The sequence below is a fragment of the Amblyomma americanum genome, chromosome 1 (genome assembly GCF_052857255.1).
Source record: "Amblyomma americanum isolate KBUSLIRL-KWMA chromosome 1, ASM5285725v1, whole genome shotgun sequence".
In the NCBI taxonomy this organism is placed as follows: Eukaryota; Metazoa; Arthropoda; class Arachnida; order Ixodida; family Ixodidae; genus Amblyomma; species Amblyomma americanum.
Genome location: NC_135497.1, coordinates 159945691 through 159973042, shown reverse-complemented (window position 1 = coordinate 159973042; position 27352 = coordinate 159945691). Strand labels below are relative to the sequence as shown.

At 46.8% G+C, this 27352-nt stretch overlaps 2 protein-coding genes across 4 annotated transcripts in view; one reads left to right on the top strand and one right to left on the bottom strand.

Moving 5' to 3' along the window:
* BBS4 (Bardet-Biedl syndrome 4) overlaps window positions 1-4989 on the bottom strand; it is a 45820-nt gene extending 40831 nt beyond the window's left edge. Inside the window, exon 1 of the mRNA XM_077647508.1 lies at window positions 4860-4989. Within this exon, the coding sequence (XP_077503634.1) occupies window positions 4860-4989 (130 nt within the window). The remainder of the gene's footprint in view (window positions 1-4859) is intronic.
* A 3050-nt stretch (window positions 4990-8039) lies between these two features.
* Window positions 8040-27352, top strand: part of csul (protein arginine N-methyltransferase 5) — a 95179-nt gene continuing 75866 nt past the window's right edge. For all 3 annotated transcript variants that reach the window (XM_077647505.1, XM_077647504.1, XM_077647506.1), the window contains exons 1-4: window positions 8040-8191; window positions 15379-15497; window positions 18236-18321; window positions 19423-19554. In XM_077647505.1, coding sequence (XP_077503631.1) covers window positions 8103-8191; window positions 15379-15497; window positions 18236-18321; window positions 19423-19554 — 426 coding nt within the window. In that variant the 5' untranslated portion in view covers window positions 8040-8102. The remainder of the gene's footprint in view (window positions 8192-15378; window positions 15498-18235; window positions 18322-19422; window positions 19555-27352) is intronic.

Sequence of the window (27352 nt, the reverse complement as noted above, 5' to 3'; positions counted from 1 at the left end):
AATGCCCCTCAAAGGAGGCCCTCCAGCCAATGACGCCGACTATTTCTCTTGAAGTCGTTGTTAATCATCTTGGACTTGTTAGCGTGACGTCTCAGGGGGTTGGCAGATGAAAAGGGATTAACCCCGACTTAATCGAATCAACCAGGAATTCATGAAAATCGGTTAACTCTAGAGGCCTTTCTGATTACAAGGATAGGAGACGCATGCTGTAGTGATTGTTCTGTTGCCCTTTGGAGTAAGGAAATCGCCTTCACAGAATCTGTTCCATAACCTCCGGGCCTTGACAGGGAATGTGTGCATTCTAAGAATGAAAAATTCCGTTCTGCGTGTTTTTTTATTGTGATTTGATACTTATGCACTGAAGCGTTCCATATTTTTATCTTGCTGTTTTATTGTGTATGACTGTTTTTTGCAATGATTATTATGAAGCTGCTTTTGCTAAGATGGCTTTGTACTAGAAGTACGCAACGGTAACTGGGTGATCTTTTGTGAGATAGAAGGTATTTCTGTCACTGTTAAATTTTGTTTCCACCATGGAAGGTTGATGTGATAGCGATTGTGAGAGGGTCATGCGATTGAGTGCCCTGTATATATTTGAGCCCCGGACTTACGAATAAACAGTTGGTAGTAGCCAGCCTCTTTCCTATCTTCTCAGTTTTCCTGTGTGCGTCTTCAGGCTGGTATATTTTTTCTGAATAACCAATCAAGGATTGGGGAAAGGAAAACACAGCCAGTCAAGGATTGGGGAAAGAAGATAAATTATCTCGACCAACAGTACAATTATGTTCACTCTCCACTATCGAGATTTCAGAGTATTCCCCTTCCAAAGTAATCACCACAACCGCGAATTTGGAGAACAACGTTGGACGAAACATTATTCTGAAGCAGGGTTCGAAACTCTATTTTAATGTCAAAATCATAGTTATAAAACATTACAAATTGTAATGTTTTTATAATGTTCAAATCATAACCATAAATGGCTCAGTGGCTTTGGCATTCAGCTGCTGATCCCAAGATCGCGGGTTCGAACCCGGCCGCGGGGGCCCAATTTCGATGGAAGAGAAATTTTTAGAAATATTAATGGTGCAATATTCAAATCAGCAGCTCAATCAGAAGCCGAACGACAAGGCCACTGAGCCACCGTGGCGCATTGTTTTACGGTTATGATTTGAACATTATAACATTGAAATTTCTAATGTTGCATTATATTTACCATTATGTATATAAGAAACGTCCGTGTGTTGTGCGATGTCATCGCACGTTAAAGAGCCCCAGCTGGTAGAAAACATTCGGAGCACTTCGCTACGGCGTCCCTCAGCCTGAGTAGCTTTGGGACACTAAAACCTCACAATGCAATCTATATAACCATAAAACAACACTGCCATATTACTTTCAGCCAGTGTTCGCGGTAACGCGTAACAAGTAACGGCGTTACCGGTAACGCGTTGCTTTTTTCGGTAACTTAGTAACGTACTCGTTACCATTTCGGAACTGTAACGGGTAACGTACTTACGTAAACAATTTTAGGTAACGTGAGGTGTCACGTTACTAGTTACTTTTTGTTTAAGTTGTCCCCCACTCCGCCCCCTTTTTTTTAGAAAAAAAAAGCGCAGAGCGCCTAAATTGATGTTGCAAATAAACAAACAGGTGCTCTCGACGACCTCTGTTGCGGCTCGTATGCATGCCAGAAAACACCTGCTCTTGACGACGCACCAAACTAAAAAAAAAAAAGATAGAATAGCCACAAATCATGAAACACGTGCACAAACACGCATTCACACACTTGCCTTCACCTACCTCCCCTTCCCGAACCACTCGCACACACAACTCTCTACATAGTGGAAGCATCCCGAGCATTTCTGAACATCACATTTTTCAAAATTACTGTAAATTTGTTGAGAGTTCAGCGATGTTTCCTTTGTGAAGTTAGAATTGATGATGAAGTGTCATTTTGTGTTTAATGTCACATTCAGAAAATGGCTTCACAATGTGCCACAGAGTTAGAATCCATCACATGTTACTCTACAGACAACTTTAGGCCTCTAGAACATTGCTGTACATATGTGCGAAGTATTCTCGTTAAATCAAGATTTCGCGTAAAATCGTTGTTAGGGCTAGAAGTTTTATGTGAAATATGAGCTTTATGAAATTGCTATCGTAAGGCGAAGACACACTAATTAAAATTTATGGCCATGAAGTAGCGGCAAAATAAGTAACGTGCGGTATACTGTTTACTTTTTTTCGGTAACGGAAAGGGTAACGCGTTACTTTTTTTTTTGTAGGTAACGTAGGACAGCAACGCGTTCCTTTTTTCTTAGCATAACGAGTAACGTATTTAGTTACTTTTTTTCGGTAACGCCTACAACACTGCTTTCAACCCGCCGTGGTGGCTCAGTGGGGCGCTCAGCTACTGATCCGGAGTACCCGGGTTCGAACCCGACCGCGGCGGCAGCGTTTCGATGGAGGCGAAACGCAAAGGTGCCCATGTGCTGTGCTACTTCAGTGCACGTTAAAGATCCTCAGATGGTCGAAATTATTCCGGAGACCTCCACTACAGTACCACTTTCTTCCTTTCTTCTTTCACTCCCTCTTTTATCCCTTCCCTTACGGCGTGGTTCAGGTGTCCACCAACATGTGAGACAAATACCGCGCCATTTCCTTTCCCCAAAAACCAATTTTCAATTACTTTCATGCATTGCGCCTCAGAACTTTTCCTACTGTTTCTGCAGTAATGATGTTTTTCAACTAGCAGAACTTTGCAGTTAAACATATGAGAGGATTCCTGCCATAGACTGTACAGCCAAAAAAATTTCGTTAGGAAACTTTGCATGCTACCAGTGAATTTTCTTCGGCGGTAATGAAGATTTACGATCGACACTCTATCAAGAAACAAAGAGATAAACTGAAGTTTATGTACATAACTTACAATATTTACAGCAAGGTACGACAAAAAACATACATGGATTTGGTTAGCTATGCATAGCCGAATATGTGCACCTCAGGCCGTAGCTCAGAACAAACGACTGGACTCCCGGGCTCAGTTTTAAAGCATCGAGGTACAGCCCACATTAGAATCACTTCCTACTGCAGCAAGCGCCAACATGATTGGTCTCTTGCTGCTCGGAACGCCCCGTTCAACTTTACAAGTACTAACAACGCTCTCCTAAGACATGTATATGCATACAAAAAGAGCGTCAAATTAGTTACAGTCCTGCCCCCACCCTCTCTTTAGGGGAAAGGGAAGCAAACTCCAGGACACCGAATCGCCCTTTCCCCCATGTCGCTTCCCCATCGCACCCGGCCTTCTCAGCATCGTTTCCATGCATCCTTCCTGGTAGAGGTCCCTGTGCAGCTGTGCCTACCGCGATAAGCCGCCGCATTCTCTGCCCTTCCGTCCCCCCCCCCGTCCCCCCCCCCCCCCCCCCCTCGAAAAACCCCCATGTCAGTGACCTACCTCTGCCTCAGCGGCGAGGCAGTTTAACTCCTTTGTCATAACCGGTCCTGGCCGGCACTAGTGTTCCTGTATATGCTCCCGCAGCATATGCAGGACGCCCAAGGACACTGCCAATCTACAAGCGAAGCTTGCGCTCAACCGGTGTCCGCGATGCAACGTCGCCAGCGTGGTCGCCAGTCAGTCCCGCGCGAATGCTCCCCTGCCGACGGGCCTCCTATAAAAAAAAGGGGGGGAGGCCCGCATTGCTTGAAGCCATGCTGTTTCTTAGATACTGAGTGCTTGAATTGCTTCAATGAAGAAGAAAAAGAGTGTGAGTTGCATGTATTTGTTGTGGTGCATTGTATGCGTCTCGTCCTCGTTTCCCGTCCCTTGCTCAGTGTTGATTGAAGTTGCGGCGAGTCACCACTGACGGGTCTGATCTGAAGTGTTACTTTACCATTTTAGTGAAAGTTGCACATATGTTGTTGAAATGTTTAATTGAAGTTAAGAAAATGTTATTCCAAAGCTCATTTGTAGTACGTTTCACAAGCGCTAGAAGAAGAAGGACACTAACAACAATGTATTAACGTTGGACCAAAAAAAAAAAAAAGACATTGTTTTAATGTTTCAGTGCTACCTGGGTCAGTTATTCTGTTCGCATTTCATTTGACGCTTTGACATTCACTTCTTTCAATTCAGACCTCCGTTTCATTAAAACCCTGATTCAAAACACCACTCTCATACGCCATCCACGATCACCGGTTGCTTCGCACCACCAGACAGCACAGTTGTGTACGCGCATGGTTGCTTAGTGCACACTCACACGCACGGTGCTTCAGTTTAATTATCGCTCATGTTGCGGGTATGCAACAAAAGCACGTGGCGCATTTCATGACAGAAGCGCGAGTCGTGAGAACCGTTCAGTGCGCGAGATATGCGTGTTCGATGCCGTAAAATTCTATCACATGTGAAAAGTCCCCCGCATGGATATGACTGTTTATCGGATGACGAAAAATACCGTAGAAAAAATGTCATACATCATGGACTGCACAATTAATTTTCAAGCACAGTAATTTTTGCCTGTAACCTAAATTGGAGATAAAGGACGAATCTCTCTTCAAGAGGGCTTTTATTCTGTTTTTATTGCCTGTAAATGATTATGTGATATTACTATATGCCATATTCCGTGGTCATATATTCGCCCAGGTTCTGCTTCATCGCGCGCTATTTGACGCGGGAACGTAGTTTGCGTACCCATGAAGTAAGTGCACATGAGCTCTTGAAATCAAGGAAAGGAATGTCACCAGCGGGTCACTTAAAGCGGCGTAGAGTGACAGACACTGCGCCGACGCCGCGCTTCAGCCGAAACAGTCTTGCCCCGTGAATCAGGCTGCCTGCAGCGGGTGCGCATATTTATGGCACCCACCTTTCTTTGCCCGAGAACGCACCGAACTGAGCTCCTGTTCGCTGTCCCTCGGCGTCGATTTGGAGCCATCGCCTTTTGCGACAGACGTACCGCTGGTCCCCGGAACAGGCTGCTTCTCGGAGTTGGCCATCGTACCCTCCGGCGTCGCCTCGGTTGACTGGGGTAGCTTTGAGCGCGTCGCCTAGCAACGTGGCGACCGCGCGCCGAACACCGAGGGTATATATCGGCTCCTCTCCCCGTTATAACGCTATACTGAGGTTCAATAAAAAATCGATGCCTTCGCTTTAATGCAGTAGAGTTGCTGTTTGTTGCCAATGGTTGCAGTACTCCGAAGAATAGCTCGCGTCAGCTTCGAATTTCTGAAGATGTTTCACTCCCCTCATCTGCTGGATCGAATGCATTTCTCTGGCGCGAAATTCGCCTGGCATTGTCAGATATCTTTCAGAATGCGGTTTGGATCAGTCGTATATGGCCAGCGATCGGGCGGCAACAGCAAGGCGTATGAAGGGTGTCTCTCGCCTTGGAGTGCGGTTTTCAAGCGCCTTTGGAACAGCACGCCCCAAAAGCTGAGATGCTCATCGAATGCCTTGTGAAGAAATGCCAATTCCCCCTTTTTTGTTCGGTAAATAACCAATAATAAACAAATGTGTCAGCTATTAAGCCTCTGCGCGCGCTTTTTTTTTTTTTTTAGTGCAAGCATTTAGCGTCCTGTGCAGCATCGAATATATTAAGTGTTTTGACTCAATGCTATCCGGGAAGACGACGACGCGGGCAATGGCGCGTGACGGCCAGGGTACTACCGCAGTGCCCGCCGGCCATTAAAATAATATACCATGGCTTGGGCATCTCAGAACATGGATATAAAGGGCCCCTGCGCGCTTTTTCTTTTCTTTCTACGCCCACCTATTCGCATTCGGCAGTGTAAGTGGCCCATTCGGTGCCATTCAACAGACCCGTGCAATTTCCTCTCCCTTCTTCATAAAGCCATATTTACGACTACTACGTGCGCGCGCGCAGAATCACTGGATCGAGTGGATAATACCATACTACCAAGAAAGATGTATCTTGGGGATAAAGAAGAATTGGCGTAAAAGAAGATACGAAGAAGGGTCGATGGGGACGATTGCTCAGTTATTCCCACTAGTATATTATGTTTTGTGTGTGAAATCTATTATGATACGCCTCGCGGCTTATGACTTGACTGCACTGATTACACGATTTATCGGGGCTACAGTGCTCTTATACACTATATATCCTGCTTTTTGAACGCTTGTGTAGCGCACGTGTGAACGCGTCGGTTTCGTTGTTCTGTTTATTTCGAGGTGTCTACCCTGAAGTGTTTTCATGTTCATCACGCCCGACCTTGTAATGGTCACCTGGGCCTCGTCAAGCTGCCTCGAGCAGCTTTTAGCCCAGGTGCTCCAACCAGTAAATATCTGGTGAAAATAAAACGATTTGATTTGATATTATGAGATAGAAAAAACCACACGGTCATTGCAGGCCGAACGTAGAACTGGAATGAATGCGTGTTTTCACACTTGCACACAATATACGCGTACTTCCATATCTTGTGTACGTTAATGCTAATCCGACAAATTTCAAGAGCAGCTAGCACAGGCCGCGCATATACGTATATGCTGTCACGCAGTGGTGACGGCAGTCCATTACTCAGGAATGCATCCAAATGCTTTCAAAAGGAACTCTTTATTGAGCTGATTTGTGCCCACAAAGAATTGACCAACCCGGCGATGGAGATTGCATCAAGCGTGCTCAGAAATCTTCGAGGAACCGAACCACCGCCGTACCCGTCAGGCTTAATTTAAAGCTGTCAAAGAACTTTAGGGATAATACGCCGAAAGTAATTACGGCAATCTGGAACTGCGCTGAAGCAGTTGGGCGTGACTGCAATCATTCGAGATAAACCTAATCGAATCTCGTGTCACAAAGTGTTAAAGCAGCGTGCCTACGGCTTTGAGAATGAACAAACAAACAGTACAAAACTACGCAGCAATATAATTGTTGAGCATTGAGAATCCCTTTGGAATATATGAATATGCGCAGCCATTTCTTTTTGATTAATTTGTTTTAACCATGATGGTTCATCGAATTTTATGCACAAAAGCAGCACTGGGCGATGAGAGAAGTCGTAGTGGAATGTCCCGGATTAATTTCGACTGCCTAGCAGGGGATTATACAACTTTATACATGTGCTGAGGTCGCACAGCATACGTACTCGTTTGCACTTCGCCTCCATCGAAATCCAGCCGCCGCGGCCGGGATCGAACGCGCAGCATTGCATGAGGAACGTATCATGGCGGACGTGAACACCGTCCCAGTTTATTCTTTGTTTCCAAAACGGCTGAGTCGCAGAGCGTCTACGCTGGTGTCCTGTAGACAGCTTTTCGTGCTTTAATTACGAGAACAGAAGTGACAAAACGTTATCTATAGTCTCCTGGAAATCTGCTTGGCGATAAATCTGAATAAAAATCTTAATTTGACCGGTCTGGCCAGCTATAGTGAAGTTTGTCAGGTGGTCAGTGTCAGAACAATGCCCGTTGCTACAGCTTTCGGTGCACTGGGCTGGCCCATCGTCTTTGTACTACCTTGGAGATAACCGGTACGAGGAAATTTCACTTCATTACTCTCATGATTTATACGTACAAACCAACTAGTGTAACGTACCCGTGACTATGACCGAAATGTTTTGTATGATTTTCAAATGCTTCATTTCGCTGGAAAAGGCCAAACCGCACTGTGATAGCTTGAACACCAGCAGGACGCGAGGCTTGAACTCTAGCTGTTAGCTCCCAAACTACTGGTTCCGCGTTTGGCTTCTTTCTGCGAATACGCGCTCACAAAACCACGGTGTGGCCTTTTTTTTTTCGGTCTCTAGATCTGTGCACACCCCAGCTTTTTTCTGGCAGCGGTGATTGCTCAGAAGCCGCGAATACGCACTCGCGCGCCTAGTTTCAAAATTCGCGCGACTTCAATGATGTTGCTTGCGGTTGTTCGCGCAGCACGTGTATTGAAGCATTTCTTCTTCAAACGCCTTAAAGTAACTTTCAGAAGTTCATTGCTTTTTACTCTTCTTTACATATTATTTCATGCATTTTTTTGTGAACTACATGCAGCTGGTGCAGCTTGTCACCCCGTGATCTGCTAGTCCGCGCCACTCACCGGTCACCTTATAGTGTACTAGAAGTACACTATAGGTCACCTGGCCGATTCCCGGTTAGTTTAAATATGGCGGCGCAGCAGAAGGTGTCGTGCGGTGTTGACTTGCAGTTTTCGGCAAACCTGCGTCAAGGATTAATTTTTGCTGGAAATGCAGGGTAAGTAGTTCATTATCTCATGCTGATGTGTTGTTGGATTGTTCCTAAACGACTTATTATGTTTAAGTGTTGCTCATTCGTGTGCGCATTTGTGAGCGCTGAATGAATGATTCGTCGAATGTTAGCCACGTGTTTATTGCTTGAACATTCTGAACTTTTCTGCTTTGTGTTGAAGAAGGGTACGTAATAAAAAAATATCAAATATTTGATCGGCAGTATTTGGCCCCGAATATCTAGCGGTGTGTACTCAATCGCTTTCTACCTGCTAATGCATGCTCGCTTGACATTTGGAATGGTGGGATTCCTGCTGGCGCCGCTTGTAGTGTTCTCACGGTGTTGCCCGTGCAAGCTTTGCCATAGAACTGTATTATTGCAATTGTATGGCACCTGATTGCAATATTAACGCCATTTTCAGTCCCCACGTAGCGACCCGATCACAACAGTGCTGTTCTATTAGCTTTTGTTTACTGTATGTTAAGCAATTACAGTTTGCGGACGACTTTGTGGAACTTTGTGGACAGACTTGAAAGCGCCGGGTATTATGTGCCCACAGCGTCTTCACTGCTGTGGCAGACGCGGAAATGCAGAGCGTTACCATCATTTCGTTACCATTCATTCGTCTAGGCACACCAGTGCAGCTGAGGGAACACACAACGCGCTTCCTTAAAAGTATCAGTGTTTTGTCGTGTCTTCCAGCGTTTTCAGTGGCTGATGATACTACTTGCCGTCTGCACAGCTTTAGTGCCTCTTGGAACTTTTGTATCGTAATTAGCTGTGTGTCTTTGTGTAGCCTTTCTTCGGAACCAGCTTCGCGTAACCCTTTTATGTCACGCAGTACCTTTTTGTCTGTTAAAACCTTTCGAACGTATCTGTCGTGCAGGTGTTAAAGTTTTGTAGAAACTGTGATAATTGGGGGATGGTTGGTTGGTAATAATTTTATGTAGACCCACTTGAGTGGATCAGGTGAGGTTGGGTGAAGGGGGTGGGTGTGTTGAGCAGGACGGCGACGGGCCCTCGGGCGGATAAATCATCATTTTTACATTATATTTTGACATGATGATTAAGTGCATTAATGTTTTGCATTTTATGTCTAGTTGTGGTACAGGGTCTGTACAAAAAGTACCGGGAACAATTTTTTCCCGGCGTGACTGTATAGGTCTCGTCGATTTGGCTACACTCGCTGCACTAGTTCTTTGATGGAGTTCCGCAGCGGTGCTGCCAGCGTGCAGCGTCAGTTCAAGTGCAGAATGCTTGCAAAACGAATTTCCAAGCGCAGGCCTGGTCGTCTGCTAGCCTTGCCGTCGCTACCAAATTACAGCCAACTGCTTGCCGCCAACATCACTGGGCGCCAAAATCCTGAACCACGTGAATAATTTTTAAGCAGCAAATTGCACTGAAGTGTCGCCATGAACCAGCCCTAAGAAATGGCCATTTCATGGAAAAAAAAAGACGAGTAATTGTGTGTGCACACGCAGACTATTTACGAATATGCACTGAAAGGCTGCTTATAAGGCTCGGCTTGACCGCTTAGGTTTATAGTTATGACGCCATGAACAGTTCCTCACCTCCACCTTTCAAGAAAGAACTGTCATCTTCTCATTTAGAGACTACTGTCAGGTCTTCTTTGCTTCTCCGACCTACACATGGGCGCCTCCGTATTGCTGCACTACAGCTGAACTTCCACTTGGGAGAGTGCAAGCCAGTCAAGAACTCGTGCTGCACTAGGCTGGCACTTGTGCAAACACGAAGACTGAGCTGCAGTGGGCGCGCGCTGCACTGGCGAAATGAATCTGAAAGTGCTGCACTCCTTAAACTGGTGCAGAAAGTGCAGCCCAATTGAAGAGACCTTATGTTGCAGCGCGCTCGCACTGCAAATGTGCGGTGGTGGGGGATGTGACCTTCAAGACTAGCCAAGTGCCAGTCATCTGCGAGCATTCGTTCAGGCTAGATCATGTTTTTAGCGGACCCCTGTCGAGTGATTTTGTGCAAGCACAAAATGCGGCGAACGATTTAACAGTGGTGCGCCATCAAATTTTGTGTTGGGCTGGGTAGATCAGGTACGGAGACATTGGACATGATTCCCCAAGTGTTCAAGGGTGAAAGCATGCCACCGCAAGCACGGCCGGTCTTGATGCGCACTTTCTCTCTCTCCTTACGGCCTGAGCAAGCGCCAAGGGAACAATTAATTTTTTTCTGCGCTGCTCCACCGCTGATGTCCGTGAGAGGGTGCAGCGAGCCAACCCTTGTTGCGGGGGCGCCGGAGCCGGTTTTGAGCAGCAAGTCGCCGCGCGTGCGGGCCCATTTTTTCAAATGCTGGTTTTGTCGCTGTGCTTAAACGTGGGAACGAATGGCTTGCCACTTGAAGTGATCAATACGCCTGCCTCATGCTTCGCTCGCCATGCTGACAAGGTCACCTTCCCCAGTAAGTTTCTGCGTCGGACTTCTCATGGATACTCGTCTCACAAACTTGTGAAGTGAAGCTTCGCTATAGTGTGGCCATGGTGTACAGTTGTGTGCCGTTTTGTCAATCGCGGTCCGGAAGGACCCCGGTGTGTCGTTTCATCAGTTTCTAGTTGACCAGGGCCTGTGCACCAAATGGCAAAAAAACATTTCTCGGGAGAATCTTGTCATTAATGACAAATCACCCTCGACTACAGTATGCAGCAAGCATTTCTTAGTGTGTGACTACGTAAGTGATTCCAAAATAAGAAAACTGGTTCCCGGTGTGGCTCCAACCGTATTTGAAGGATATCCTTCAACCTAGCACCCAGTGCGAAGAAAGCACGCTGGACCTTTAGACATTGCTCCTTCCAGGAAGCCAGCAAAACGAAAGGCAGAGCCGGAAAATTGCAAGCATGCATTGTTAGAGCCACCGGAAGGTGAAATTAAGCAGATGGCTACTATATGCACGCAAACAACGATTGGCAGCGAGCTAGCCGGTACCTTTTAATGACAGCGAAGCTTCATTCACAGATAGCGTACTATCACTCCAAGGTCTCAAAAGCACAGCAGCAACTAGAAGCAGAAAGGAAGGCGGTATTCACATATCGCGACAAGCGCTACTGACCTCTTAAAAATATTGCTTCAGACGCTGAAAAGGGGGAGAAAAGGGTTGTCTTCCTGCTTCACCAAATTGACGGATATCAGAAGAAATTCGAGTCTTATCCCGAAGAAGTAATCAGAGAGTGCGTCATATGGCGATTTCTTTCACCGAAGGGTTATGATCATGCCCGTGCTACTCTGCTAACACTGCCACATAAGTGCACACTGCAGCACTACGTTGGTCCCAGCTCAACCTCTCCTGGAATGAGTTACGCCATGAAAGGAAGGTTAATTCAGGAGGCTTCTCAGCCACAAACAGCACATGACTTCATTAATGATCGATGAAGCAGCAATAAAGCCGAAGTGCATATATGATCGGAAGTCCGACGTGGTTTTTGGGATCAGAGACAAGCCAGGAAACGGTGCGCCACGTACCAAGAACGAAACACTTGCTAACCGAGGGCTATGTTTCGTGCTCCACTGAGTGGTCAGCTGGTACATAGCTGGTCAGCTGTTCACATTACTTTACAAAGCAACTCAGCGGGAGAGACTTGTATGCGTGGACGAAGGACGTCATCTCTGCAGCTGAGGAATGCGCTTTGTAGTAGTTCGTATTGTTATGGATAACTACTCAACCAACACAACAATGTTTAAGCACATGGGGAACGGCTTGTTGTCAATAATAGTGAAGCATCCTCAGGACGATGAAAGAGTAATTTTTTTAAGCTTCGATCCTTGCCATGTTTTCAAGAATGTCCGCAGCCAATTTTTGGAACGGGAGCTCACAGACGGCACTGGCGTCATCAGCGGTGCATTTGTGCAGAAACTGTATGAGCACCAGAAGGAAATGACGGTGAAGTTGGCCAGAAATCTGACACAAAAGCATATGTATCCGTCAAACCTAGAGAAAATGAACATGCTACGCGCTGTGCAGTTGTTTTTGCCCCAAGTCACCGCGGCTCTGGAGCACCTCCAGCAGAACTGGCGAGTCAGCTCCATTCTCTTTGCTTTCAAGGACGCAACATCTACGATCAAGTTCATGAAAGTGATGAAGAAATGGTTCGACATTCATGATACAACATACAAGGGAAGTGACTGCAAAATGCCCATTTCCAAGGAAGAGGATGGCCGGCTACTGTGGCTGCAAACGAGTTTTGTGGCTACGTGAAGAATATTCAAGACTGTTCCATCGCCACTCGCGTTGGGAACTTCACAGAGGAAACGTACAGTCGCCTACTTTTCACCACGAAATCCACAGTGGAGGTAACTCAATTTCTACTGAGAAGAGGTGTCAACTACGTTCTCACTAGAAAGTTCAACAGTGATCCTGTCTAGGCATTGTTTGGAAAATTGCATTTTATGGGTGGTGGTAAGGACGCGCTGGTTGCAAGAGCCATTACAGCAGCTCTGGATCACATTGTAAAGAAAAAAGCACTGCCATCGAAAGAAGCCACTAAGCACTGCCATCGAAAGAAGCCACTAATCAAGGTGAAGACGCCGAAGAAGCGGCCGCCTCTGTTCCCCATGATGTAGTTGAAGAACTGAAAGCTCTGCGAGCACATCTTCCAGCTCCGCCTGCGTCTGTTGCTTATTCAGGCTTGGTGTACGTAGGCGGCTATATTGCCAAACTTATCAGTGATCTTGGGTGTGACACTTGCGTTATGCTTGTGACGACGAACAAGCCCCCTTTACAAACTTATGCGTGCCCAGGAGAATGGTGAACTTCACTATCCAAAGCCAGAATTTCTAGCTCTCTTGGAAATTATTTCAACGTTTTTTGAAAAGGCGTTCAAGGATCTTCCACGATCAAATATTCTTGAAACCTAGCAACTAATTGTTGAGCCACATCTTGAAGATTCTCCCCGCATATGCTGCCCGGAAGGTGTTGACAGGAGCCACGCCAAACACTTAGCACATCTGATCTCTGAAAAGTTTCTCTGAATTCTTCTCGTCAATTACAAAAAGAAATTGACAGACCAAAATGACAAGCCGTCCGGGTTTATCCACAAACCAACGTGAAAGCATTTCAGGTTCTAAACGACATCACTCGGAACTGTCAGTCGCACGACAATGTTGTATAATTCAACACAAGCAGTTCTTGTTATTGCTGTAAGTTCTTTTAAGTATGTGAAACGTTGTCAGAGCAAATGGTCTGTCTTATCTATTGTGTTTCGTGCAGTGCGAACAGATTGAACAGATGCATTTGAACGCATTGGAGTGTCAAATGCTATTGTCAGAATACATTTTGAAGTACCGACAGAGACTGTGCCGGCCTTTGAGATGAAAATAAATGTTTCCTAACCCTGGTTGTTACTGATATACCTTGCTTCACTTTTACTCGAGCCAGTCCCAAATGATCCATCCGAGCTATGCACCATCATTGCATGCCAACTTCAATGTTTTGAGATCCATCTACTACTTCCCTGCTTTGCATGCCTATAGCGATGGCTGCATAAGACACGGTTGCCAAGTTCTTGTTCAACGCTGGGAGCAGCCGTTCAGTAACATGTGCAAGGTGTCAGAACCAGCGCCGAGGCTGCCTCGAGCGAACATTTCAGCGGCTCTCTTCGAGTGGAGAGGGTTGGCTCGCAGCGCCGCCGGAGAGATGCGGTGGTAGGTCGCAACTGCCTCTCTTGCGCAGGCCGTAAGAGAGGGCGCGTGCTCCTCTCGAGACCGGCCGTGCCCCAAGCTCTTCAAAGACGGCCGAGAGAGTGTGGAGGAAAAGCAAAAAAAAAAGTTCTTGTGAGCAAATCCAGAGTTAAAGCCATGCTCATCGTTTTCTTCGACACAAAGGGGTGACCTACTATGAATTTGTACTTGAGGGACAGGCGCTTTTTACCTAGAAGGGCTAAGAAGTCTGAACAGAAGGGTCAACAGGGGTGAGGCCAGCCATTGGCGGGCATGGACATTGGAAACTGTATCATGACAGTGGAACCAACCGCACCTGCACCAAGGTCAGCGACTACCTGACCATCCCAATGATTCCTTAACACCTTTACAGTCCTGACTTAATACTAGCAGACTATTTCCTATTTCCAAAAGTGAAATCCTCCCTCAAAGGACACCACCATGGGACCCTAATTGCCATCAAAGAAGTTTGCACAAGTGCCTTTAAGGACCTTCCAGAATTCTCCTACCGGGGAGCTTTCGAGTCATGAAAAAGCCGTTGGCAAATGGGTGTCGATGCTCAAGGGATGTACTTTGAAGACTTTTGAGGCATTGTACCAATATCTCTAATAAATATATTTTTCCGAAGTTTTTCCGATACTTTTTATACGAACCCTGTACTTCAGCAAACATTGCTTATGTTAATGGTACCTACTGTTGCCATACATCATGAACATTTTGTACAGGGGCTATATTATTAGGTAGATAAGTGCAGTTTGATCATTATTACTTTTGTAAACTTTAGGCAACTGGAAAATGGCATATTTTAAGCCTTGGATATTGTTGCCTAGCTTTATTTAGTAAAAGAGCTAGCCAGCTGAACCATTGAATGCTAGCAGTGTTATGCTTAACAAGGCATTGTTATCTAAACCTTGTTAGTTGAACAGAGTTGTCAATAATAAGCAAGGTGTAGCTTGAACAAGAACTGCAGCTGTGCAAAGGCATAGAAAAAATTGGAATGCTATTGCTCCATCAATAATTGACCTAGTGCACTTGCGCCACTTGAGTTAGACCAATTCAATTTCTGTGATTTGATTTAATTTGTGAGTAACGTAAAAGAGGAAGTAACAGAAAAAGGGAACATGTATTCAGTGCACAAATATTTTTTTGAATTTAATGTGTGCATTTAATGTGCAGAAAGGGTTGACAAAGTGCCAATTTAAAGGTGTTGTTTTGCTGATATCTTGGTTAAAAAGGTAAATATTGCCTTGACAGAATTTTCTTGGAATCTATTTGTTACTATGAAAGTATGAACAGTTTAAAACATCTAGGTCCTCATTAAAAAATTTTATTAAAAATTTGAATCCTAAACTTCACTTCGTGAATTTACATTTGAGCTATGAGTCCTTTACTCTGCATCTTGTGGAAGTAATCGTCAGTGTATTTGTCTCTGAATTAAATTGAATTGTGTTGAATTGCATATGCAGAATTGAAACTAGGTTTTTATTGAACTTTTGCTTTTTTTTTTGTGCATTCAGGTTCAAATTTGTGGCGGTGGATATCAGCCACCCACGAGCCAGGCGAGAATTTATTGAACATGATGTCAAAACAAACCCTAGGCCGTTTGCCCGTTCCGACCTTGTGCTGCCCTCTCAAGGCAAGTGTTTGAGCTTTAATTTTGTGTTGTATTTAAAATACATCTGCCTGACTTCATGTTGTTTTGTCTTTTGTATGTGGTTAAAGTGCAAATGATGAAGCCTTAAAAAAAATGCTGCTACAAATACAAACAAATGTGAAATTGAGTGCTGATAGTTTCAACTAAGCTAGCAGTTTAAAATAGCCATTCACGATAAGATCCAATTTCGCAGTTTCAAAAACGTTTCGGTTGGTGTTAGTCTTTTATAACCCTCTAGTTGCTTTGAACACAGCTCTCACCGAAGGCTTTTTTTTAAATAAATTTTGCTGGAATTGCTAATGAACAGGCTGTCTTGTCAAGAGATTTTTTTTGGCAAGATCTGCAAAGGATGACACTGCTGTCTGCTTGTTCTACTGTTTCAGATGAATGTCAGCAATTATAAAAATATGCAGAGCAATAATCTAAAGGCATTAATTAGACAATGAAAAATGTACACATATACAGTAAAGAAAAAGAATTATTTTAAAACATTTACCATTACCGCAGCAGTGGCCTATAGTTGGATACAACTTAAGTCTGCAGTGAAGCTATGCCCACATTCAGGACCGGCGCACAGAATTCCTCCACGACAAATAAGTAATCCGTTGTTAAAACTTCTCTTGTGACCTTGTGCCATAAAAATCCATCTTCATCATCATTTTAAAACATTTTCAGCCTCTTATTTTGCACTTCAAGAGATAAACACTCAAAACAAATGTTTGAAATTGAAATATTTTGCTGCAGGAAGGGCTGTGGATTGAACATGATCTGCTTTGTAAAGCATTACATTGGTCAGTGCTGTAGTGCCATACACCGCAGTTCTCAATACCTAGTTCCTAGTGCAATTCTTATGTACTCACAGCTGCATTTGCATACAGCTTGCATGAATTGTTGAACTCTTGTACTCCTTTTGGTGCTCAGGTGCCTTACCTAAAGTGTGGATTCAGTGTTAAGATTATTATTTCAAAATTGCTGGATTTGGTGTTTCATTTGGTGTGAAAATTTGTATTTTAACATTTTTTTTTATTGCAGTGCATTTTCAGAAATGAATAGTTCATAATTTGGGCAGTGAGAAAACAAATGGTATCAGTAGTTATATGAGACTGCCTCCTAGGAAGCTGTGCTAGCTTGACAGATTTCATTTTACACACATGGGATTCTTTGTGTAAATCCGCCTTTTTCATTTTCCTGTGCTGTCACCTCGCGTATAACGCTGGAAGCTCGCTGGTAGGGTACTGCGCGCCCAACCCTGCCGGACTGAGTGCCGCTGCGGAGCACGTTTTGTTGGAATCTGTCAACGATGGCGTGTCCTGGGCAGCACCTGGTATCTAGAGGATTTCTAGGGTTGACTGATGGCTTGGTGCAAAGTCCGAGGCAGGCTGTAGTGCCCACCGAAAAGCAAATTCAGTATCTCCGATCATCCGGCATGCGATGCGAACACCAGCTAGCAAGGGCCGCCACTTCAGAGATGAAGGCTACATTCGGAACATAATGTTCAATGAAATATCCCCGATCAGTGAGGTTGGCGTTTTCCGCTGTATATGCCTGCCATTCATGAAAGGTGGATACTACATCGTGCACGCCGTAGTACAGAAAACGACTGGGGACAAGTTTTCACAAGCAATCGTTTTGCTCAAGCGCTGCAGAATAGCTACACGAGCTATAAAAGCACAAGCGTACTCGCAACAAAGCAGCTCTGCTAGCATTTCACTGTATTTTCCCACAACACACCGCTGCATAGGTTAAACAAGCATGCGCGTCCAGAAAGACGAGCGTGAGAGGCGCACATTAATCCATTCCGGCGATACCACGCAGAGCTCTTCATCATGGATATGATGCGAACACACGCATAACGCACCTTCTTCTTCTGCCTCTTAATACATGGCACATACCCACCCGGGGGGATTGGCCAGGGTGTAGTGGCATAAACAAGGAAATTTCCATAGGAGATTATGACAAAATTTTAGCACCATGCGTGAATGCTCTCGTAGCTTCTTTTTCGTTGCCCGCTCCATCGCGCATTGAAAGCGGCTCACAGCACTTGCCCATTTGGCCTTCTTGCTTGAGAAAGCAAAAAGCGCCGGAACGAAGTCTGGGTGCCGCGGTGACATTCGAGGCCTTCCTGCCCATGAATAAAACACTTCGTGATAGACTGCACACGCATTTAAACACAGTACCTCGTCCGTACCTGTCACAAAGTGATTCCCGCACAGTCTTGACGTGCTTGACGGTGCCCAAGGGCGGCACGATCGTCGAGCCGGCGAACTGCTTTTATCCACGCTTCGCGTCGAAGGCTGTCCCGGGAAGCGCTCGGAAAGCGAAAAAATCCGAGTTTACTTCCCTTTACATATTGGGCATTGCTGCCGTATGCAACACATTTCGTAGGTATCGCCAAATGCGTCGCGCTGAACACCCGACGACTGCAGCAACGCACCCCGCGTAGGAAGCCGGTTTGTTTACACTTCCACGACCGGTCTCGAGTGGAGCGAGCGACCCTTCCAATATGTTTCGCGACACCGCCGCCAGGGGATGGGCGCATGCGCAGTCGCGTCGTGAAAAAGGCGGATTCAGTGTATATCGGAAATTCTGTGCAGAGGTGTTTATATATATATATATATATATCCTTGTTTACAATCTTGCCTCTTGCGTAGCAGCAAATAAGCAGCATTGAGCATTTGATGGGTTGCAGATGGTATTCAGCATTGCACACTGCATTTCAGACTGGAACTCTTTAGTGACCTTGAAGATCTCCAAATGGATTGATGTTGACTCGCCTGTTGAGTCTTTTAGGAAAGCATCCGAAGAGGTAAATGCAACATATTTTTCGGTGCCTTGTTACAGTTGAGGCCCTTTTGATGCTTACAGGTATTATGATTGTTACTTGCATGTTTTAAGCCGCAAATGTTTTTGTGAAATGGACGTGCCATTTAGACATGAAACAGCCATTTCCTAATGTAAGCCAGATTGCTACAATTAGATCGAGATCAAATATTGCTAATATTAGTGCTATCTGCCTTGCATACTTTTACATAACTAATTTGCTTTATATACTTCCAAGCACTCAACGCCTTGAGGTGTCAAATAAATAGATCTTGAACTACTACCTGGTGGGTAAGCTCTGAGACAGGCAGAGGCATTTTGTTGAATTGTGGACCAGGATGAATTTTGTTTGTTTTACCATGAGGGCTGGGCAGGTAGTTCAGAGGGGGATGGATACAAGAACAAAAGGAAAAGAAAATGCAAAAGCTGTGAGTACTTAAAGGCTATCCCTGGAAATTTAAAAACAGCACAAAAGGCAGGATATGTAAAAGGAGACAGATGACATTGCTAACAATCAAGCCTTTTTCATTCATGCAGGAATTTTAGTCCTGTTGCCAACAAGAAACAGCAAAGAAAGTCTGGAAGGTATCAGTCAGATAAAATCGATTTTTTTCCTTAGGCTGTGAGATAGGTGGCGGCAAGCTTATGCATGTCTTGTCAAATTGTTTTTAATGTGGAGGGCCTATGGAGTTAGTCTTGCACATTTATCTCAATACTTTGCCATGGTGCTACAGATCTTAAATACACTTTGCACCCACACTCAGTGCACTATAGAGCCATGAGGATATATTCTGCCCACTTACTAATGTGTAGGTGTTGCATGGTGGTTTAACTTTAACTAATTGACTTGTGTTAATGCCACTCTGGGAGTAGTCTGTGCATGGCTCTTGGGAGGCTGCACTGTGCAGGCAGCACTAGATCTTGAAGAGATCAGGATCAATTATTTCTTTAGCTGTCTTTTGCATAGGTCAAAAACACCGCAAAAGAAGCATGGTGATATCTCCCCATACCGTTTAGTGTTAATGTTTGATGCTGTTCAGCTGGACGCATCATGGTCTTGTCCTCTCCTTGTTCATCTTATGCACAGGTGCTGAACCAGGAAATGTGCTATGCAGCCCACTTGGGTGTGCCAGCTATTTTGATACATGTGCGTAGCCGTCGTTGTGTGAACCTGTCCCGAATGCTGCACAACTTCATTTTTGCTTCTCATACCTACCAGGTACGTTTTCAATCATTGCAGCTGTGCAAGTGGGGCACTCTTTCTTAGATAAGACTTGTACTAATACAAGAGTTGGCAAACTTTAGTATTACGTATGCTTTGCACTATGCAATCTTGTGATTGTGTGAAGATAGTGTTACCATGGAAACAATGAAACCACCCATGTCGAGAGGCAAGAAGGCTCATTTGAGGGCCATTCTGGGATTTTTCGCTGATGTTGAGAAACTGAAGCCATTATTCAGTATGTCAGAAGTGGGGCCTCTTGGGTTTTGCTTATGGTTTCTTGAAATTTATTAGTGGTAAAATTATGGTGGCAGTGAAAAGAACTTGCCAACTCTGATTAAAATTTGGCTTCTAAAGCCACGTGAAATTGCAAGAACAATGCTGTTCAGTAAAACCTTGCTACCAAAAGTGTTACTTCATCACAAGACTAGTGGACATTACTTAGTTGTTGTATGATGCATTGTGCTTTTTGTTAAAAGTGCTTGATATTTTCTATTGGCATTTGTTCCATTTCAAATTTGTTTTACGATATAAGGAAAGTTTAACTCTTTCAATACCTTGGGAAAAATGGGCATTTTTTGTAGGTTCTTTTTATTACTTTTGACTGAAAATATTTTGTTACTTGCATAGTATGCAGCACACCAAAATGAAGCTAAAATGTGCTATTTGGGAATATGCATTTCAAATATAAATATTGGGCAGTAATGTGAAATTTTATTTGTCTAATGTAAACTTTGGTGAAATTGTGGTAAATATTTGACATTAGGCTTATAACGCAAAAATAAAAAATAATCCAGAGCTACCTGGAGGCACTTACCAACGAACACATACCTGAACCCGCTGCAATACAACAGGATCTACCTCGAAATATATAACACCAACACGTGCAAGGTCTACAAGACAGACGTAGGCACACTTAAAGGGACTATGCAATAAATTAATTGAGATTACGTAAAGGAGAGGAGAGAGAGGCATTTCATCACTCGTCACCCCAACGCAAGAATTTTTAAGCTAGCATCAATAACAACGAAGATACAGACGATTAAAAATTCCAGTCCTCCTCTCTCCCCTCACCTCGTACACACGGGGTACCAGCCAAAAATAGAGAAAACAGCTCTGGGACTGGGCCCCGCCCATGATCACGTCATCCGCTGACGTTCCCTTTGAAACTTCCGGTTGTCGCACCCAGCGCCCCAGCAGCAGCGTCGGCGGCGTGATTGCGACGCGCGTTGGGTTTCTTTGCTTGTCGTTTGTTGTAGTTAGCAGTAATTGAAACCATATGATCAAAGGCAATGCCCTGGCTCGCGCTTGACCAAGAGGGTCGCGCGGCGGCACGAGCAGACGATTTTCACGGCTACCCGAAGTGTGCCCGTGACGTCGTGGCTGCCATGGCTCCAGCGAATGAGAGCATGCGGTGGCCTGGCGACGTCATTGGTAGTGTGATGTCTTTGTTCCACGATTTTAGTTCCAAAATCGGTCACTACAATCACACCAATCGGCCCGCGAATTTAAAAAAACACGGTTTTTAAAAATTCATAATAAATTGCCGACTCAGTTCCGAAGACTCATACTTGGTGTGAATGCTCACTAGCGTAATTTCTAAGCATTGAAAACATTTACAAGCGACTTTGAGTTCTTTGCATAGTCCCTTTAAGCACACACTCTGGGAGTGTAAGGCACACCTAACTGGTGTTAATCCCGAATCCCGAAGCCCTCTCGTCGAGGTGGTCCCCTGCTCTGCCCAGCTCCAGCCTCAGCGACCAACTCGGCCGTCCAGCAGGCCTTCGAGGCAGCGAAGAGACAAGATCTCGACGCCCCCACATGGGAGACCTAGGCCCAGTCATGCTAAACCCTGCCAGACACTCAATAAAGTTATCACTCACTCACTCACACTCACTCACCCACTCTCTCAATCACACTCACTCACTCACTCACTCCAGAAATTCTGGAATATACAGAACATTGCTTGTTCTATTGCATAAAGCACCTGAAAGTTTCATCGCTTTGACTGACAAATGCCTTGAGCTACAAAAGATGTTTGCTACCTCATTGAAATCGGCTATTTCTTGGAGGTGTTACGAAAGCTATTCTTTCTTCAAATATTTTTATTGGAAAGTGCTGGAAAGTGAAAGCACATCTACTGACATCAACGTTTTTCTGAATGATAGGTGTTAAAAGAGTAAATAACTAATTGTAATCCGTAAGATAAATAGTAAAACGGAAAAATCTAGTGAGGATGATAGCAAAACCTAGAAAGAAATGCAGATATCATGAAAGAAAAAAATTGGTTAATATACAACCTCTGTCCGTAAAGTTCCGAGACTGAGTCCATTAAAGAAAACGTGTTTAACATTGAAATCATTTGTGCAGCACCCCTTCGAAATAGTCTCCCTTGCAGTCTATACACAGCTTCCAACACTTCTTGACGTCTTAGAAACAGTTGCAAAACGCTTCTTTCGGCAGGGCTGTCAGCTCCTTTGTTGTGGCGTCTTGAATGGCCTCCACACTCCCCATCCAGCAACCTTTTAGGGCTCTCTTCACACGCGGAAAGAGGAAAAAATGCATGGGAAGAGGTCGGGCGAGTATGGCGGATGGGGAAGTACAGTAATGCTGTGCTTGGCGAGAAATTTTGTCATGCTGAGAGCAGCGTGTGGCCTTGCGTTATCGTGGAGAAGGCTCCATTGCCCAGATGCCCATAAGTCAGGGCGACGTCGTCGTAGTGCGTCGCATATGTTGGAGCACACGGATATAAAACTCCTGATTCACAGTCTCCCCTTGTGGGACGAACTCGCAGTGTATGACACCTCTGGCATCGAAAAAAACTATCAGCATAGTCTTTGTTTTGGTCTTCTGTCGCCGCACCTTTCTCGACGCCGGAGAGCTTGTGGACTGCCATTCGGCGCTCTGCCTCTTTGTTTGAGGATCGTATTGAAAACACCATGTTTCGTCTTCAGCAATGATGCTGTCGACAAATGCATCCTCCTCTGCCTCGGAGAGCAAATCAGTGCTCACTGATGCCCTCGTGTCCTTCTGGTCCTTTGTGAGGGAGTGCGGCACAAGTCTGGCATTCAGCTTTCGTTTCCCCAAGTTCTCGCGTAAAATTTGGTGGCATGTAGTCTTACTAATGCCGAGAGCATCTGATAGCATGCGGACTGTAATGATGCGGTCTTGCTGTACGGTTTCCCTGATCCGAGCCATGTTGTTTTCATTCCATGAGGTTGAAGGGCGCCCCTGCCTTGTGTCGTCTTCCACCGATGTTGTCCCCGAAACGAACCTCTTGTGCCACTCAAAAAGTCACTCCCACGATAATGTCTCTTTGCCGTAAGCGTCCCAAAGGACCTCATACGTCTATGTGGCTGTCTTGCCAAGCTTAACAGAGAATTTTGTGTTTACACGCTGTTTGAGGTGGACGTCCATCTTTCCACATTCACTCGCAGTAGAATGCGCAGACGACTAGTGACAACGTATTTTTCTACATGTAGTGCCATCTAATGGCTGCCACAGCAATGAACATAAATAGCTCAGGTTAGCCCAAAAAGATGGCGCTACACATACGCACTGTAATGGGACCGACAGGCGCAGCGCAGTGAAGAAGCGGACGATTTCAAGCGGGACAACGAAGAAGCAGACGAAGTGCAGCTGGGTTTTTTCGAACGACGCCTGTGAGTGTGCCCATCGTGTCGCCGGTCAACCAAGACCAACCGACCTGTGCTTCAAATAAACGCCTTCACACTTGGTGGAGGTGCCTCGGTTCCCGTCCCGGTCCTCATCCTGGAACTTCGAAGTGGAACGCTCCTCGTCTCCGCCACCATGCCGGAAGGTCCGAGTGAACCATCGCAGCCCATCCCTGCCACCGTACTCTGTCATGGGGTGCAGCGCCAGCGTGACCCTTCTCCTTTTAGTGGCACCGATGACCAAGACGTCGACGATTGGCTGGCCTCCTATGAGCGCATCAGCACTTACAATCGGTGGGACGATTCCGTGAAACTTAGCAACGTCCTCTTCTACCTAACGGACGTTGCCAACCTATGGTTTCGCAACCATGAGGCCGATCTTCCCACCTGGTCGTCCTTTAAAACGAGCTTCGCCGACGTTTTCGGCCGCCCCGCCGTCCGGAAGCTTCGCGCCGAGCAACGTCTTCGTGCTCGATCTCAGCTCCCTTCCGAGACGTTCACCAGCTACATCGAGGACATCGTTGACCTGTGCAAGCGTGTCAACCCCTCCATGTCCGAAGGGGATAAAGTCAACCACATACTTAAAGGCATAGCCGATGACGCTTTCCAGATGCTGCTGGCGAAGAACCCCACCTCCGTCGCTACCGTCATCCAGCTGTGCCAAAGCTTCGACGAACTCCGCAAGCAACGCGCATCTACGCGGCAGTCCGGCGCGCCTGCGGGGGGTATTGCTGGCTTGGCCCTTGGTGGCTCGTCTGCTGAGCAGTCCCTGTTCATGCAGCAGGTTAAGGACTTCATCCGCGAAGAGATCGCTCGCCAGCTTTCTCTGCTGCATCACATTCCCGACCCCGTCTGCCCTCCGCACGGCCTGCCGCCATCTCTCACGCCCACTATCCGTCGTGCTATTCAGGAGCAGGTCGCTGCAGTTCTGCCATCCAGTCCCCCACCTCCTCCTGTGGCAGCGCCGCTCACCTATGCTGAAGCAGTCACCGGTACACGGCGCTCGCCCACCTCTGCCGCCTACCCTAGCAGCCCGGCCTTTTATGCTCCACCGCCGTCTATACCCCCGCCGCAGGTCCCGGTTCGTCGACCCCGCCGAAACCCTACGAACCCATGGCGTACCGAGGACAATCGACCGATATGCTATTCCTGCGGTCGTCCGGGCCATGTCGCACGCTTTTGCCGTCAGCAATCTCCTCGTTCTGGCGATTTCATGCGCAATTTCCGCTACGATTCCGGGCCGCCCTTGCCTAATGTCTCTTCTGCCTCCTCTACACATCGCTCCCAGTACCCTACTCGCCGCTCGCCTTCCCCTCGTCGACGTTCCATCTCTCCGATGCTCCGCCGCCCGGACCCTCTCCCTGAGGAAAACTGACTGCCGCAGTTCAGGAGGCAAGAACTGAGTGTTTTGCCAACTTTTTAAGTCCTCCGTGTTCTCCTGCTAACGTGATTGAGGTGTCTGTTGAAGGCGTCCCCGTTCTCGCGCTCGTCGACACGGGTGCTGCAGTGTCAGTAATTAGGGATGCTCTTCGCCGCAAACTTCGTAAGGTGACAACGCCGCTGTCTGACTTTTCACTACGTACGGCCACCTCTCAGCGCATCTACCCCATCGCAGCCTGCACGGTCCGCGTTTCTATCAACGACGTCGCCTATACCATCGAGTTTGTTGTGCTGACCGCCTGCTCTCACGATGTCATCCTCGGCTGCGATTTCCTCTCGACCCACCGTGCAGTGATTGATTGTGCCCGTGCGGAACTTGAGCTTTCTCCCCTGTGTGATGTTTCGTTGTGTGACCTACCTGTGTGCTCCGCTAAGCTTCTTGTAGCTGCCGACACCGACATACCTCCCTCCTCTTCAGCCCTCGTTCCGCTCCGCCCCGACTCTTTCCTCAGCGGCCCTGTTCTTTTCACACCTACCGCAGCAGCCACTCGCCATCAGCGCCTCCTCATTCCATTCGCCGTTGTCTCGATTTCCGATGGCCACTGCGCCATCTATGTCACCAACCCATCTTCTTGCCCGTCGTTTGTTCTTCGCGGCGAATGCCTCGGCTCTATTGAAGAACTGGACCCTGCTCTTGCTTCCGAGTTCTCCGATACCCGTGCCTGTTCCCCAGTTACTGCCGTAGCCTGTTGTGCGACAGCGCCCGATCCGATTTCTATCGACGTCTTTCGTCGTAACATCGCTCCCGACCTTCCGTCCGCTTACCGTGACCAAATCTTGGAACTTCTCTGCCGCTTCCGCAACTCTTTCGACCTTTCCCAGCCCTCCTTGGGGCGCGCATTGGCCGTCTCTCACACAATTGACACTGGTACCCACGCTCCCTTGCGTCAGCGACCGTACCGAGTCTCGCCGAGCGAGCGCCGCGTCATCCGTGACAATGTTGACGACATGCTTCGGCGCGGCATAATACAGCCTTCTCACAGCCCTTGGGCCTCTCCTGTTGTCTTGGTGACGAAAAAAGATGGCTCCATCAGGTTCTGTGTGGACTACCGCCGTCTCAACAAGATCACACGCAAGGATGTTTATCCTCTACCCCGAATCGACGACGCACTGGATTGCTTGCAGGGAGCGGAGTATTTTTCATCCCTCGACTTACGCTCCGGCTACTGGCAGGTCCCGATAGCAGCGAACGACAGGCCGAAAACCGCTTTCGTCACCCCAGACGGCTTGTATGAGTTCAATGTGATGCCATTCGGCCTCTGCAATGCTCCAGCCACATTCGAAAGGATGATGGACACTATTCTCAGTGGCCTCAAATGGGAAACTTGTCTGTGTTACCTAGATGACATTGTCGTTTTTTCCAAAGATTTTCCTTCCCATCTGCACCGCCTTCAGCGCGTACTCACTAGCCTTACTGACGCCGGTCTCCAACTCAACTTGAAAAAATGTTACTTCGGTGCAACGCAGCTCACAATATTAGGCCATGTCATCTCCAAAGACGGCGTTCTTCCTGACCCTGCCAAACTTCGTGCCGTCGCTGACTTCCCCAAGCCAACCACCTTAAAAGAACTTCGCAGTTTTATAGGCTTATGCTCATATTTTCGCCGCTTCATCCGAAATTTCGCCAGTATCATCGCCCCTTTAACGCAGCTTCTTGCCGGCAGCCCGAACCTTTCGTCTTGGTCCCCCGCCTGCGATACCGCGTTCAGCACTTTACGCCGCCTGCTGGTCTCTCCCCCCATCCTTCGCCATTTTGATCCCGCCTGTCCGACAGAAATTCACACTGACGCGAGCGGTGTGGGCTTGGGCGCAGTTCTTGCCCAGCGAAAGCCTGGGTATCCGGAATACGTCGTCGCTTACGCCAGCCGCGCCCTCACCAAGGCGGAATCAAACTATTCTGTCACAGAAAAAGAATGTCTCGCCATCATTTGGGCAATTACCAAGTTCCGCCCTTACATTTACGGCCGGCCCTTCTATGTCGTCACAGACCACCACGCCCTATGCTGGCTATCCTCCCTCAAAGATCCTTCTGGCCGACTCGCCCGCTGGGCTTTACGTCTCCAGGAGTTTGATATACACGTCATTTATCGCTCCGGCCGCAAGCACTCGGACGCCGACGCCCTTTCTCGTTCACCACTCCCATGCGAGTCAACCTCTGCCCTCGTCTGTGCCTATGAATTCTCTTCGTTCAACATCCCTGATATGCTCTCCGAACAACTGAAGGATCCTTGGATCACCTCGCTGCTAAACTTCCTGAACACTCCCTCGCCGCATCATTCGACCCGGACCCTTCGCCGCCAAGCCCACCACTTCGCCGTTCGTGATGGCCTCTTATACCGCCGTAATTACCTCCCCGACGGCCGGAAGTGGCTGTTGGTCATCCCTCGACACCTCCGTGCTACAATCTGTGCCTCTTTTCACGCCGCTCCACAATGCGGCCACGCCGGTGTACTGAAAACATATGCTCGCCTTCGTCAGCGATTCTACTGGCGAGGTATGTACCGCTACATACGTCAATACATTCGGTCATGCACCGCCTGCCAACGTCGCAAGAAACCTCCCCACTCCGCCGCCGCTCCTTTGCAGCCGTTACCTTGCCCTGGCCGTCCCTTTGACCGCGTCGGCATTTATCTTTATGGCCCGCTTCCAACTACTTCGGCTAATAATCGGTGGATCATCGT